General features: G+C 41.5%; 1 protein-coding gene across 1 annotated transcript; it reads left to right on the top strand.

Moving 5' to 3' along the window:
• Positions 1–2,725: 2,725 nt before the first annotated feature.
• LOC148525439 (formyl peptide receptor 2-like) lies at positions 2,726–17,572 on the top strand. Its single transcript, XM_088470963.1, has 3 exons — positions 2,726–2,746; positions 10,684–10,731; positions 14,580–17,572. The coding sequence occupies exons 2-3, from the start codon at positions 10,697–10,699 to the stop codon at positions 15,601–15,603; spliced, it is 1,059 nt and encodes a 352-aa protein (XP_088327089.1). The 5' UTR covers positions 2,726–2,746; positions 10,684–10,696; the 3' UTR covers positions 15,604–17,572.
• Positions 17,573–17,630: the final 58 nt, after the last annotated feature.

Here is a 17,630-nt window from a genome sequence, read left to right as displayed (position 1 = left end):
AAAGTGGTCGCTTAGAGATGACGTCGTCTCCAAGCGCCACTGAAGCCGGACCAATCGGCCGGCTAGCAGCGCACTACAGGTCATCATGACCCAGAGTGCACTGTTCTCATAGCAGGATTCCATGGGCTACGCCCGTGTTAAACCCTGCTAGTTACCTGGGTTGGATTGCTGGGTCACTCGACCCGGCGATCCAACTCTCTCCCCTTTTCTCCAGGGAGCTGCCCGGGTTAACCCTTCAAAAACCCGCGTTTTAGCTTCGGTGTAAAAGGGGTATTAGTGACGCTGGCAAGTCTACTTCAGGGCACCATGACCCTGCTCTCTTCACTCCCTGGCACAACTGCCTTCACATGCCATTGACTCTGTTTTGTATTATTTCTGTACTTTCCAGCCTTATATTAATTACCAACAATTGTTTTTTTTCCATTTTTTTCACATATTAAAGTATCTCATTTGTTCTATAGGCTTACAGCAGCTTATATATACAAACCAAAACATTTTAGTGATCTCACACCGTTGGGCATTTATACGCTTAAAAATAAAAGAAAGTAAAGGAGTTGACTTGTAATTTTTTTTTACTCATTGTTAAAGTGTTATCCTTCTGTAGCATTTGTGGGTGAGAGAATAATGAAGAGATTGGGTGGAAGATATTAGCTGTGTGAAACATAACAATATACTGTATAACCGCTACTAGATTGGAATCTGAACCATCAGTAGAGACATATCTTTTAACTTAAATAAAATAAAATAATGAGAAGAAAATAAGTAACAAATATACATCTTCAGTACATGAGTGTTTAATACTTCTAAAAATAATTCAACATGATGCTAATGGAAAATAGAGAAATGATGAATAAATCAGTAATAGGAGTACATACTACTGTATATTACTAGACCAATCAGAAACTTTGATAAATATATTAACTTATGAACATCTACCATACTGTAAATGAACTCCTCTTAAAACAATCATATACATATAAAATACAACAACAACGTAGTATTACAAATTATATATATATATATATATATATATATATATATATATATACATATACATACACACACAAACACACACATATATATATATATATATATATATGGACTCAATATGATCATACCACCTTTTGCAGTTCATGATTAATCCAAATGGATATTTGATAATACAAAATTGTATTTATCCAGGTAGATTGGTCCTTAAAGATATCCATATATAGTTATTGATAATTTGTTTTAGATATGTAGTTATTAGTAGAACCATTTTTTATCAAGTATACAGTAGACTGTAGAATTGTATTGAGACGCCCACTAGCAATATCTTAATTCCGCCACTTGTGTACAAAGACACACCATCGGTCGCATATTAGTCGGACCATCAGACTTCTTAGAAACCATATGGTCGCTCAGAATGTATATCCCATGTAAGACACCGGAGTCTTAACAGCTGTGTATAAATTTGCAGTCACTGGCTGCGACACATCCCAAAACGCTTGCGACGCGCTTGCATTTTAGTCACCACTCCCCATTATCTCCCCCAAATGGTCACTACTTGTCAATCACTCTGCATCCTAATCTACACTACAACCGCTGTGGCAAGACCATTACAGCAAATGCCCAGTGAGACTATGATGCACACGCAGACTTAGGGCAGAATTTATGAAGCAGCAGCTTCTGTAAGCTGCTGCATCCCGGCGGGTTGCAGGTGAATATTTTAAACGGAACTCGGAGTCAGTGTAAAGCATGCCGGGCTTTACACTGACTATGCATGCCGTTTTAAATATGTACCTGCTACCCGCCGGGATGCAGTGGCTTACAGAAGCCGCTGCTTTGTAAATTCTGCCCTTAAACATCGACTGCTTGCAACGGAAATAGACACTGCATCCAAATCTGAAACAAGCCCTATAAGGGGAGAATGATGCCCAGCACAGGGCAATGCGATCCAGGACAGTAGGTTGACTGATTTTAAATGTACAGAAAAAATTGTTAATAGGTCATTGGCATATCTATAATAGGTGCTGGGTGTGTGGCACACATGAGCCCCTGTGTCCATGGCTGGGGAAAACTGCATAAATTGAATGGAATTAGATGTATTATGAAAGTTAAGCTGGATACACATTATACAATTTCTCCCAATTATGCTAACGGGTAGACCAATCGCCAGAAATGGCCTATGTACAGCTTACACACTACACAAGAATTGTTTTGATCCAAACGATCCTCTCGATTCCAAATCAGCTCGCCAGCAGATGATGGACAGATCTCCATACACACCACACTTTCTGAGAAATGCCAAAATGATGGGACCAACATAGTGTTTAGCACACTGTATGTTGGGAGCTGATCTGACAGGTTTTAGAATGACTATAAGGCTCTGGTACTGCGTACACATCAAACAATTCCAGGCCGACCTACAGTACCAGATTTAGCCAAATTGGCCTGCAAATTGTATAGTGAGTACCGACATTTACTGTTGGCCTTTTATCTTTCACTGTATTTAGTTATTGTAGGACAGGAAATGCATCCGCTGTCTCCTATCTGACCAGATACAAATCTGCAGAGCTAATCTGTAAGAACAACATAAGCTGTTTGATGGACTATCATTTCCATTTGTGAAGCACTCATAACATCTTAGAACAAGATCTCTATTCTGTAACAGTCAAAGTTTAAATGTAATGTTTATATGTTCATTCTCGTACTGTTTGGAGAGAAGAGTGCTGTGAAGTTAAGACCACCACGCTGAGAAAGAGAGGTGAGAAGCAGTTACAATGGGTTGTGTAGGGATATATCACAATACATGTTGAGTTAGGAGCAAATTTGGCTAAAGGAAACAAAGTTACACCTGGACACCCCTTGTTGTTATATTTGGGGCAAATTTTATTTTGTGTTTCCAGAAATAGTATGATCATCTTAAATCATGACTGGCCTGGTGTCAATTCAACTCTTGCTAAATAATGTATATTATTATGTTTCATTTCAAACTCTCCATTCATTGGGCTCGATTCAATTGAACGCAAATTAAATAGCGCAGGGAAGGAGCTCCCAGAGGTATTCAATTCTGCACGCTTTAAATCTAACAAAAGTACAGGCGCAATGCTGTTTTCTGCCCTTAGCGCCGCGGAAACTGCATCGCACCAGGCAGTTTAGTCAGAAAATGCCCATTCTCGCGACTAAACACCATGTTTAAGATGCGAGGGGCGTGAGAACGGGCATTCTCCAACCTAACAGCGCACTGAATTTAATAGATCCGGGAGCTCCTTTGTGGCGCTATTCAATTTGCGTTCAATTGAGTCGAGCCTAATGTTTAAAAAATAATCTTTTTGCCCACATTTCCAATGAGATGAGAAATGTGTACTGTTTTGCTGATAAAGCCTGGAACTTAGAAACTGGAGCTTATTAGTTGACTTGATCATATGTATCTGTAATGTAGATAATCTAGATCTACATGCTACCTTTGATTAAGATGTTCTATTTCCATTTACTGCTAACTTACATGGGATCCAGTCAGATGGTCGACGGTGACCATGGCAACATTCATAATGTCGACACCTGACATTCAAAAGGCTTTGTCTTTGTTATGGAGCAGTTGAAAAAAAAATAACTTTAATTGTATATGCATATTAAATTATAGAGTAATTTCTAAAAAAAAGTCAGGAAAATATTAAAAAGAAAGAAATACAGTAGATACCAGATATGTACTAACTAAGCCTTGGAGAGAGATAAAAAACCAACCAATTAGCTCCTAACTGTCATTTTTAAAACATGTGACAGTTAGGAGCTGATTGGTTGGTACATTATCTCCGTCCAATTTATCTCTCAAGGCTTAGTGTTCCTAAACACCATTGTATCTAAAGGTGCAACAAATGAAGAGGTAAATTGTAATTGAAAATGCTGTATTTATTCAGTGTACATATCATTGTTTCCAAATTAGGCAGTTCCAAGTGTGTGACCTAGAGGTGTATGGCCAAATACTAACATAGAATAGAAAAACATGTTTGTACTCCTACTGCGATCAGATTTTGAACTATAACCATGTTAAATCAATTTTTTTCATGTCAAACCCCACGTAAGATTCAGATTTCAGTTTATTATATATTCAAACTATATGGTTAAATATAGATATACTATTCTAAGCTGACAATAATGCTGTATGACATATAGTAGTGATACTTATGCTTTCAGTCCATGTCAAGGATCAAATATTTACGTGCACTTAATACATATTATGTCCATATTTAACCAAATATCTGGCAATGATATTTCATTAGGACTGTATTCTATCTCCCAGTATTGTGCACAGATCGTACTATAGTTTGTAGATGTGCCGGACTATAGATAGACAGTAAAAAGGTAGAGAATGTCTAGATAGGCACCAGATGTTAGACAGTCAATAGTTCGACTGGGACAAAAGGTTGACACACTAAATGTCGACAGGTACAAATGGTCTTCAGTGTCAAAAGGTCGAAATGAAAATGGTTGACACAAAAATTGTCGAATCATGAAATTTTTTGTTTTTTTAGGGTTATGTTTAGGCACTTATTGGAGGGTTATGATTATGCACTTACCCTGACAGTTAGGGTTAGGCACTTACCTTGATGGTTTGGGTAAGGCACTAGGAGGGAGGGTTAGTGTTAGGCACTTACCGGATGGTTAGGCACTAGAAGAGACATTTAAGGTCAGTTACCTACCCAGATGGTTAGGGCTATGCAGCAGGTGGGAGGGTTAGTGATAGGCACCAAGGGGAGAGTTAGGGTGAACATTGGGCTAAAAAATAAAGAAAATATTGTATCGAACCATTTTCATGCCAACGTTTTGACTCTGCTGACCATTTGACCCTGTCAACCTTCTTACATGTTGTCCTTTAGTGTAACAAACGACCTATTGACAATCTAACATCTGGGGCCAAATGTAATAGGTTGCGAATTTGTAAAAATTGTGAGTTTAGCACTAAACTCACATTTTTTACTCACTTGCAAATGTAATAGGCTGTGACCATAATTTCCATAACCAGCATCAGACTCTATCTAGTGGGGGGGTAATGCAACAGCTAGGGAATCCCTTTCACTGGGTTCCCTGGCCATAGCATTGGTGCCGGGTTGATAGAGTAGTGAGTTGTAAAGATTAGATGTGGAACTACAGGTCCCAACAAACCTCCCCCGCATGCTGGTAAGTGGAGAACCACAAGTACCAGCATGCAGGGCATGCAGGGCCCATTGGTACCAGTAGTTCCACAGCAAAAGTCATACTTAAAAAACCACAGAACACACATACCGTGACAGTAAAAGTTTATTAAAACATACAGGCAAAGACACATGCACACTCGCTATCACACATATTCACCTAGTATCCCTGAAGCCATCATGTCCACTTGTCAAGTAGGAATCCATAGGGTACCTAAAAAAAATCCATACTCACCTCTTCTATGCTTTGTTCATGTCCTCTTCAGTCCATGAAGGCATCCAGGGCGTTAAAAAAAACTAGAAATCTCAAAACCATGCCAGACGGGAGAAAAGGTATGTTTACACATCCATCCTTCCTCCAATCCTCTCTTATCCAATGAACGGCTGCCACCATTGAAGTCAATGGTGAAAGCCACAGGGTTACTAAGGGTTAGCGTATGATTCTCACCATTGACATCAATGGTGGGAACCATTCATTGGCTGAGAGAGGTGGGGGCTGACCTCTCTCAGCCAATGAACGCTCACACATGGCACTAAAAAGAGAAATTCCTCGCCTGAGTCCGTCATTCAGGAGGAAACATCTTTCAAGGATGGCATCTAGTTAATGAGTCATTTTTTTCATTTTGTTATTTTGCAAAGACCAAGGATGCCTACAGGATGAAGGGGACCAGCCCAGGTAATGTAGGTGAGTATGTGTGAGTGTGTATGTGTTTATTAAACCTATACTGTCATGGTGTGTGTGTATTGTCATTATTTAAACACTTCTTTACAGGTGAACTACAGGTAACAGCGGGCCCTTAATGTCCCACATGCTGGTTCTTGTGGTTCTCCAAGTATCAGCTACTGGTAACGACAATGTTTATACTTCTATTTTTACACTACACTTTTACAATATCAGCCTGGCACCCACTAGGCCTAGGCATGTGGTGCCCTGTATAGGGGGACCCCTTTATTGGGGTGACCCCCAAATCCGATCCCTGGCCTGGGCTGACTAGGAATCAGGAGTAATGTTTTGGCTGGGGTACCTGGTTATAGGGTTTCCCTGGCTGTGACATTACCCCCCCCCCCGCTAGAAAGGGTTCAGTGTTGGTTGTGACAATTACAGGGGAACCCTACACTTTTTTCCCATGCAATTCCAGAACCAGGACTGGATCAGAGCCTGGTGCTGGTTGCAATAAGTACATGGGAACCCTACGCAAATTTCCCCTGTACTTACACAACCAGGACTGGCTATGAAAAGTCTGAAGTTGGTTGTGTTTTTAGGGGGGACCCCACGTCAATTTTTTTAAATTAAAAATTAACACCTAACAAGCTTTTTTTTACAGTAAGATACATGCATGCATCTCACTGATGTATGCATGTATCAGTATCAAATAGAACTGCTCATGCTAAAAATGAAAGCATGAAGCAGATCTACAGTAATCATTTGGGGCTTAGAAGTTCGTTTTGGAGTGGGATTTGCTGTTCGATTCGACATGAACATGCAAAATTGAACAGCAAATCCCTTTTTAAACTGAAACGAGATCGAATTTGAGTTGAAAATTGAAAGCAAAATCCATTAATAGTAAATTTGAGATTTGCTAAGGGATTTTGCTGTTCGAGTTCAATTCGATCTCAGGAGATTTCAAAGATTCCTAAAAATGAATCTCAATTTCGAACGTTAGTAAATTTCCCCCCAGTACATGCTTTATATAGCCTGGTGCTGGTTCTTAAAATACAGAGCCCCCCTACCCAGTTTGGCCCCTGTATTTTATAAACCAGCAAAGGCTGTACAGAGCCCGGTGACGGTTATGCTTCTGCAGAGGAGGTGCACGCTTATTTTTTTATTAAACACACAGACAAAAGCCTCCACAGATATCACTGATCTGTGAAGGCTTCTGTATAACTTGCACCTTTTAATGCTAGCCACATTGAAAGGTGTGAGTTTACATAGGAAAATACTCACATAGTGTAGTAAACTCGAGCTCAAAAGTTTGCAGGCTATTACATTTGCAAGTCCCGGTACTAACTCACACTTTCAAAAAAATGCGAGAAGGTACGAGTTGGATTTTTACTAAAACTCAAACCCTATTACATTTGGCCCCTGGTGTCTATCTAGACATTGTCTACCTTTTTACTATGTGTTAATCCACATCCCTTTGGATAAAAAGGGGTCTATTTACTAAGCCTTGGAGAGTGATAAAGTACCAGCCAATCAGCTCCTGTCACTTTACAGGCTGTGTTTGAATGAAAAATGACAGGAACTGATTGGTTGGTACTTTATCTCCATCCACTTTATGTCTCTCCAAGGCAACAGAATCATATGAAGTGAAGCACAGGTCTGAGAGAAGTAAGGAGTATATATAAATGAGGAATGTCGGTTGTTGCACGTGCAGGTACAGTCTCAGGGGATTTTGCTGGGAGGGAATTCGCATGGACAGAGCTTTTTTGCAATATTCATGTGATATTTTCTAAATTCACAGTGCACATTAAGATGAAAATATCAGAGCACAACCACATTTTATATAAAGATTGCAGTAATTAGGCCCCTAAGAAGTAGGAGTGGTAGAAGTAGGAGGAAATACAGCTATATACGTACACCTTAGCAAAACCATGTTACGCTATGATACTTTAGAATATACAAATTGGATGGAGTTGGTATGCATTAGCTCAACACTTAGGCCCGTATTAAATTTGAGCTGAGCCACGTTAAGTTAACGCGGCTCGGACTTTCCTCTGGCTTCGCCTGTTTTGTAGGTGTTAAAGTATCGCGCGCGTGCCCACGTATCCCCATTTTCATTTTGAAAGTAGGCGAAAACTGCACCCGGCGATACTTGGATCGGCGAAAACAAATGTGAATTTTTGGGAAATAATTGTAGGACCCCCCTAAAGATGTCCAGACCTCAGGGATTACTATGGGTACCCCCGTTTTTGCCTGCAGAAGAAAGTCGGGGGTTTTAAATAGCCGCGGCTGGTGTTGTTTTCCCGACTTTAACACCTGCTATTCATAGGCGATACTTTTCCACCTATTACATAGCGTTAACTTTCCGCCTAGGTGGAAAGTCTTTCAAATTGAATACGGAGGAAAACTTAAACAGGCGATAATGATGTCATCGGCAGTAAATTACTGTGAATAAGAGACTTAACGCCTCAAATTGAATACGGCCCTTAATAGCAGAAGTAAAATAAAACTGCTCAGTGTTTGTTTGCTTTATGCAGATGCTGGCAGGGTATACGTTCGGGAAGTCGGCAAGCCGGCGGACGCAATACCGACCGCCGGCTTCCCGACTGATTAATCTCAGTGAGGGTTAAATGACAGGCATCTAAATCTTGACACCTGTCATTTTACCGACACCGAGAGACCAGCGCCCAATCGAAGGGATGCTGGGCGCCGGGCGCGGACAGCCGCGGGGGGGGAGGGTTAGGTTTAGGGCTCCCAGGGAAGACTTAGGGTTAGGCACCCTCCCGGGAGGTTAGGGTCAGGCTAGGGGAAGGGGGGTTAGGCTTAGGCACCCCCGGGAGAAGGTTAGGGTTAGGCACCCCCCAAGGGGACTTAGGTTTAGGCGGCGGGGAAGGGGGGTTAGGTTTAACCACTTAGAGGGGGGATTAGGGTTAGGCACAGGGGGGGAGGTTAGGTTTAGGCACCCCTAAGAGCTAGGGAGTAGAATTAGGTTAGTTTATACTTATCTTTAGGATGAACGGGATTTCCTCCTCTGTTGGGCTGCCGCTGCCGGGATTTGAAATCATACCGAACCCGCTGGAAGTATTGTCACTACTAGTTTGCACCCTTAGGGCCTGATTGAGAGTTGGGCAGAATTGCAGAGAAGCAAACAAGCAGCTGTGCAATTCTGTCCCCCTAAAATGCAAATGCAGCAAGAGGTCTGTTCTCAGGAGCTGCATTTGCGATCCCAATGCTGCGGCTGAAGTCTCAGCCTGGGATCATCATTGCGACCAATGGTAGTGATTGTTACTCCTTTAGTCAGGCTGTGGGAGCTGAAGTTTCCCGCAGTCTGGCCAGGTCCTGGTCACTTGAGAGGCCAGGAATCTACATCTGCCGACACAGACCCTGGCCTCACCCCACCCATAAAATGGGAGCGACATGCTCCCATTTTCAGGAATGGTGACAAGCCATGCTCCCGCTATGTCCCACCAAACACCACAGCATATCAGTCATGCTGCGGATTGGGGGGGTCTGCGAGTTTGATCGCAGGACCCATTCTGCACAGGTTAGTGTACATTCTGAATCAGGCCCTTTGTTCTTACGCATAACTCTAAATAAGGTCCAAGATATGTGACAACATTAAAGATACATTAAGGATGTTTTCGAAGAAGTTACAGATAGAAGTACCCAGTATACTACAGAACAATAGTATCTGAAGTATGGAAGAATGTTTCATAATTTAGAAAGCTCCATCATAAATATCTAATAAAACAGGTTTTTACAGTATCTATAGAACTATCAGTAATTTCTTCACTATTAAATTCAGAAAATGGACAGATAATCCTGTAACGGGAAACATGAGCTATAATTGCTGATTTATCTCTGTAGGGTTTTGGTCTATGCTTGAATACTATGTAAATATATGATATTGTAGATCTATTGGGTATAATATCATAATTACTAGCTGACAATTTTGTTTTACAACTATTTGAAAGGTAAAGAAATTAAAGCTTTAATACGAACCCCATTCACTCAATGAGCTCCTTTCAATTCAACGCAAATTGAACAGCGACGGGAAGAAGCTCGCATAGCTATTCAATTCAGTGTGCTGCTAAGCCCAACTAAGGATTTCTTCTCACATCCCTCCTGGGGTGCGAGCAAGAATCTGACAAAACTCCTGGCGTGATGCTGTTTTCACTGGGGAAACGGGCAGTTTAGTCGGAAAATGTCGGTTCTCGCAACTAAACACCATGTTAAAAGCACGAGGGGCGTGAGAATCATCATTCTCCAACAACACAGCGTGCTGCATTGAATAGCTTCAGGAGTTTCCTCCCAGCACTATACAATATGCGTTGAATTGAATCGAGCCCAATAAGTAGAACAATAGGTGACTCATACATGAGAAAACTCTATTAGGGAAGTGTTCTGCCATCAGTGTCTACAATAGGTAAATCTCCAGGTGTGAAAGTCTGAAGACATTTGAATACCAATTACATTGTGCGAGATAGTCAGATAGCTGCCGCCATTCCTGTCACTGCCTCTCTGAGAACATAGTACAGCACTTTTGGTCTTGAAAAACCTCTGATGTACATTGTATTCACATTTGGAGCACCTCACAAAGCATCTGCTGACAAGAATACTGTAGGATTCAGAATATAAAATTAGTTTGTGCTGGGGCATCCTCTTCAAATGTAGCTATATGTAGTAAATGCAGTAAAATAATCTCTGTATATTGTTAATTATTCTATTACATGATGAATTCATATTTTTAAATACTTACAGTTTTCTGTTGAAAATCCATCTATAGTATTTGCTCTGTTCCTTTTAGATTTACTAAGTATCTTATACATGTTATAATTCTCTTTATAGGAGGAAAGTGGTCATGAGGTCTCCTTCTATGGATAATAAGACAAACACGTATGTCTTATCATTTATTTGCTATCTAGTCATGTTGTACAGTGTATGTTTTACGGTATATTATTTTCAGATACAATAAGTTTATTGGAGTCATCTAATCCATCTGACTAGAACTCAATGAACTATTCACTTAAATCTTCCATTAGTTCATTGCATATAGTAAGTGCAAAACCTGGCCACACACAAATGGTTAAATGGGGGAGGTCATACTTACCAAATTTTGCTGGGAGGACCCCGGGAAACCTGTTGATTGGAGGTCCAGGTATGAGGGGTGCTACAATTTACTTTATCACAGACCCATAACCTTATGCCATGATACACAGCATTAGGGCACAGGGGAGGAGCCAGGATAATGCAAATCATGTCATTGTGCCCCTTGCCCTGCCCGCTTGGGAGAATTGGGTAACATCCTGGAAAGTTGCCCGCTGCAACTACCAAAAGGGTCTCCCAGATATCCTAGGAGACTGGGCAACTATAAGGTGGGTGGCTCTAGTAGAACATTGTGAGAGATAGACAGGAACATGGTGCACAGGCAGAAACACATGGAGTAGTGCAACATGGTTCAGATGTTGAGGCATACAGTGCCATAATTTGTAACCATCTACATCAATGAAAATGATGTGATAACAATATATATTTTAGGTGGCAATGTTTCACTAAAGGTGCATCTACAATATATGAGAGTAGCATAGGGAGTATAAACAACAGAGGCTAAAACTGCAACATAAAATGTAAGCCGCACTATGGGGGTCATTCAGACCTGCTCGCGAGGGATGTTCGCTCGCAAGCGGCTCAATGTTCCCCCACTGCGCAAGCGCACGATGGAGGGAGCTCCGTCGTGCGCATGCGCGAGATCCGGAGAGCAACGGGCTCTCCATCGCTCCTGGTCTCACACCAAAGGGGACGCGCTGTTGATGTTGATTGACAGCACGCCCCCTTTGGTGGGCGTGCCGGGGCGTGCCTGCCAGACGGATGTGTTCCCATGGGAATGCCTACCGTCTGAAGCCGGCCCCACTGACATCACTAGTGATGTCAGTGGGAGTGATTTTGGCTCTGATAGAGCCAAAATCACTCCAGGGCTTGCAGCAGCGAGACCCTACCGCAGGGAGTCCGTCGCAAGCCCGATGGTCGTGATGTCAAGACCATCGCGAACATCATCACGGACGCTCGCATATGCTGTGGGGGTCACCCACAGCTATGCGAGCGGCCAGGAGGCCGCTCCACTTTCAGGGAGGAGGGCCCTGATTCAGAGCGAGCGCTCTGGTCAGAGCGTTCAGCTCTGAATCAGGCCCTATGTTTAGTCTGAATTCTCATTAGGCACACAAAAAAATGCAAGCTCCACCGGAGAACAAATACAGTATAGGCCAAGACCAATCTTCACAACCTTGATGGAGTTGTAAAACGTAAGTACTCTCGCAGGGATGCAAAAAATCTGTGATTGTCAATAAAAGCACCCCTGTAACTGTGTACTCTCTACATCTTGAAGCTCATTTAAATATCTTCACCTGCAATAAAAAGCTCATTTTTGCTCAAGAGCACAAAGGACAATGATTCAGAGATGCACACATGTCCATTTTGTGTACAGATCTTTTTGGCTCATGCTAAGCATACACAATTATGGGTCATAGGCATCTTAGTCACATGTCCACTTGCAGGTAAACAAGCAGTAATAGGTCATTTTTATGTAAGTGTTCTGTATGTCGTAGGCGTGTTGACAGATTTGTGGAATACACAGTGCTGTGTGCATACAGACAGAGATATATCTGATTTCTGATGGATGTTTTGCTCCAGCTATAGGGCTAGTACAAAAGCATGATGCAATGACGTTGGTCTGCTAATCCAGTTTTCCTGGAGCTCTGTATATGCAAATTAGTTGAAAATTGAAAATGAAGCATTGAATCGGTATTTCCACAACTGCAGTCATGCATGGCACCAGGCTCCCATGTCCTTTTCAAGTCAGAGAACGAGACTACGGACAAGGTCCAGAGAAACCTCAACATCAAGCGCAAACAAATCCACAGATTGTCACTGTAAAAACAAAAACAGAGACTCAGTATAACACTTATCAATGGAATAGGACATGAATTAATTTATAAATTGACTCTCACAAGGTGACTGATATTGAAATACATGATACTACACAGAATAACAAAAAAAATGGCACAGAATCTAAATGGTTACAATGAAATAGTGGCTCACTGCATGCTACGATGGAAACAGCATTCCAAAACTAAGCACGGCCACCTCTGCACTATTTGGCCGTGCTCCCTCCAGTAACTGGGTCTGTCCTCATTCTCTACGGCCCTGTATTTTGTGTTTCTTCAGTGTGGGTAAGTGTTCTCAATGTAATAAGCAAGGCGGCCTTGCTTATTACATTGGTCCCCACTGTGCAGAATGGTAGCAAGGGTTCCTTTCATGACAAAGTGGTACAATGGTTCTGCCTAGTCCTGTATTGAGGTGGATGACTCTGGATGATCATCTCTACTGATGCGTTTCATCTGGATTTTCTCAACTGTTTACAAAGGCAGACTTATAGTGATGATAACTACTTTCATAAACAGAGGGATAGTGCTGGAGTAGCTGCATAGATGCTGCCATCTCTGATTGCATAGAACAGTCTACATATTTTTCTGAGCAATTCTTCATCAGCCCCAATTTGTGAATGTGTCAAGTATGTTACGGTATGGATCCAGATTTTCTCCTACAATTTGGTCACGGGACTGCAACAAGAGGAGCATACCAAAGAAGATTACATATTAATGACCTTTATTATTATTTTTAGAATACTTGCAGAACATCAAGGTGCAATATGTGACATTCCTGTGCAATTTTTAAGTGGAACAAAATGTTCCTTAATGTTTCTAAACTTTCTATGCATTCCACTTTTTCCTTGCCTATAGCTGGAATAGCAATCCACACTGTGGGCCTGATACAGACCCGTTCCCGAGGGCATAGCACACGCACAGCGTGCACAATGCGCGTGCGTGAGCCCTGGAGCGAGTGAGAACTTCACTCGCTCCGGGGCTCGTTACAAAATGTCAATGTCGACAGCTTGTCCCATTTTGTAGTCAGGTAGGGGGGGGTGGCTGGACACTTTAAGGAATGCCTGCAATTTGTGGGCGGCCCTACTGACATCACAAGTGATGTCAGGAGTGGACTTCCTGCTCTATTAGAGCAGGAAGTCCACTCGGGCTTGCGGTAGACACGACCCTACCACAAGGGTCTTGTCGCAAGCCCGATGGTCGCGACATTCGCGACCATCGCCAGGTCGCTCACAAAAGCTGTGAGTGGTCACCCACAGCTATGAGAGCGGCCTGGAGGTGGATTTTTTTTTTTTTAAATCTGCCCTGATTCAAAGCGAGCGCTTGCAAATAGGGAGCGCCTCTAACTCAGGCCCTGTATTTCCATATGTTAGAGACTGCATGTAGTGAGAGCTGGAACAATGACGGTGTCAAGTTATTGTGCTCTGTGGTTTGGGCATCATGACATTAAATGTGTATAAGTGAGAACCTCACATTTCCAGCAACAGTTGGAAATATTAATTCTCTCAGTCGCTGCCCCAGTGGAGTTTACAATCTATATCCCCTGCCACATGTACATACACACACACTAGGGTTCATGTTTTGTCAGAAGCCAATTAACCAACTGTACTGTATGGTTTTTTTTTCATTGTGGGGGGAAACCTGAGTAGCCAGATAAAACACAAGCTCCACATAAATAGGGCCTTCAAGGGATTTGAGTCACTGCTGTGAGGTATCAAGCTAATGATTATGTTACCATGCTTCCCATTTTGTTTTATTAACTTATTTTACTACAGTAATGAGTAAATTAGTTCATTATGTTTTTAGGAATTTTACTGAAGACATCTGGCTCAATTCTACCTTCCCCGATGATTACGACAATACAACGTACCCTGAAAATAATGAATATTACAATTTATTAAACATTATAAGAGCAATATCCATTACATGGTACAGTGCGACTTTAATATTGGGGATAGTAGGAAATGGTTTAGTCATCTGGATTGCCGGTTTCAAGATGAAGACAGTCAGTGCCGTGTGGTTCCTAAACTTGGCTATTGCTGACTTTGTTACATGTATTTCTCTCCCTATACGTATTTCTGAGTGGGCTGTGTATTGGTATATTCCTTATGATCACTTCCTATGTAAGGCTGGTATAACGATTCTCTTCATAAACATGTTGAGCAGTGTCTTTTTCATGACCGTCATCAGCATTGACCGATGTGTTTCAGTTTGTTGGCCAATTTGGACCAAATTACACAGGACACCCAGGTTAGCCACCGTCATAGCTGTATTGGTCTGGTTGCTGTCCCTACTAACTAGTATCCCTCATATGGTGTTTAACCATGGGCTTGAATTTGTTACTGAGTGTTATCCTAAATATTTGGATATTTCAGGAAAGAAGAGAAATGCAATGTTTATTACAAAAAGTATCTGCATGTTTGCATTCCCATTTGCCATCATCTTAATATCATATGGCTTAATTTTTTTTAAGATAAGAGCAATTAAAAAAACAAATCAGTCTAACAGACCTCTCCGAGTTATCACTGCTGTCATAGGGTGCTTTTTCATCTGCTGGTTTCCATATAACATGTGGCCATTAATAACTCTTAATACAGAATACTGGAAAGCTGATGTTGTCATTACAGAAGTTTCCACCTGCTTGGCTTACTTCAGCAGCTGCATCAACCCTTTGCTCTACGTTTTCTTTTCCCATGATTTCAAGAAAAGTTTTGTAAAGTCCTTACCTGCCATGTTGGAAAATGCTTTGAATGAGCGGTCCGAGATGAACTGTTTGGACAATGCCACCAGCACATTTCCAACATTACATTTGGAGTCTTCATTAGTCTGAATATTTTGTGAAAGAGCACACAAAGATGTTATATAGATGATATTCTTAAATATTCTGTACATATGTTGCATGCTGATTTGAATACAGCATCTCTATCCTTCTATGGACCATATTCAATAAGTTGCAGTAAATAAGGGGCGGGCTCTTTGGTCGGCTGGTGTTAGTCATTTACAACCCTCAGCAGCCAGCGATAAGCCCACAGGCTGCACTTAATTAGGATTTCTCTTCGAGCCTGAGGGAAGTTTGAACAGAAAACTGCAGTAAGTGCCCTTATAGTGGGTGCCGTAAATGTGATAACTCATAGCTCCTGGTTCTTGTCCCGGAATTTAGGGGTTAATGCACGTTAGCAACCATTTTTACCATATGAGGAAAGGGGGATGTGATTAAATAGCCTGGGGCCTATAAGTCTGAGGCTACCACACTTTTCCTCAGATGGTAAATTACCGTGGCTAATTGAATCCATTCTTATGTAGTCTTGTCTTTGGAGAACACATTGCGTAACGATGATTTACTAACATCCATTCCTGCCCATTAACAGGCAACTGTTGTAACTGTGTATAATATAACCAATAATAATAATAATAACCACATAGATCATTAGCCTGCTTTTTGTTGTTACAGTTGATTTGTGCACTGCAAGCAAATGCAAATGACATTGTACAATAAGGTCAACATTCAGAATGTTAACAAAAGAATGTCAACATGGTCTGAATGTTGTTATTCAGAATGTTGATATGGACAGGAAGTTGTCATTTAAAATGTTGACATGCACAATGTCAACAATGCCATAATATCAACATTGTGAATTATGATAGTCTTCATGTCGACCGCGCGGCTTTGTCTGCCAGATATAACTAACCCTAATTCTAACCCTAACTGCAGCTTATCCCTAACCCTAAACAAAACCCTAACCTTTGTTAATTGTAACCCAAGTGCAGCCTAACCCTAACTCTAACCGCAGACTAGCCCTAAGTGTTGCCTAACCGCAGCCTAATCCTAACAGCAGGCTAACCCTACCCTACCCGCAGCCTAACCCTAATCTTACCCTAACCCTAACCACAGCCTAACACTACCCTAACCCCAAACATAAACCTAACCAAAGCCAAACAACAATCCTAATTGCAGCCTATACTTAACTATAGACTAACACCACAGCCTAACTGCAGACTAACCCTAACCTAACCCTAACTGCAGCCTAACCTTACTCTAACCCTAACTGCAGCTTAACCCTAAACCTAAACAATCCCTAACCTTTGTTTACCTAAGCGCAGTCTAACCCTAAGTGTTGCCTAACCACAGCCTAACCCTAACTGCAGGCTAACCCTACCCTACAATAACAGCAGCCTAACCCTAACCTTACCCTAACCCTAACCACAGCCTAACACTACCCTAACCCTGAACATAACCCTAACCACAGCCTAACACTACCCTAATCCTAAACATAGCTAAACAATAATCCTAATTGCAGCCTATACTTAACTGTATCCTAACCACAGCTTAACTGAAGACTAACCCTAACTGCAGCCTAACTCTACCCTAACCCTGACTGCAGCCTAACCTTACCCTAACCCTAACCGCAGCCTAACCCTAAACGCAACCTAACTCTAACTGCAGCCTATCCCTAATGGCAACCTAACAATAAATGCAGCCGAACCCTATCAGCAACCTAACAATAACTGCAGCTTAACCCTAACTGCAGCCTAACCCTTCCCTAACCACAGCCTAACCCTAAACTTAACCCTAAAATTGACCAAAATTGGCAGTTGACGTTCTCAATGTCGACATTATGAAGTGTTAACATTCTATCATTGTTGTCATGTTGAATGATGACTTTTGTCCATGTCGACATCCTGTACCATTGTACTAGGTAAATAATGTTTTTTTATGTGTTCATTTAAAAAGAAAATATAACCTAGTTTTTTTTTTTATTAAATAAGTATAAATAATATGCAAAACTTGCTATAGTAAATTACCACTGTTTGTTAATATTCCATTAACCTTTTCAATACTGTCAGATTTCCTTTAAT

This window comes from Taudactylus pleione, unplaced genomic scaffold (genome assembly GCF_031769625.1).
Source record: "Taudactylus pleione unplaced genomic scaffold, aTauple2 ptg000108l, whole genome shotgun sequence".
NCBI lineage: Eukaryota > Metazoa > Chordata > Amphibia > Anura > Myobatrachidae > Taudactylus > Taudactylus pleione.
Note: the sequence above shows the minus strand (reverse complement) of the source record. Positions and strands in the feature narration are given on the sequence as shown.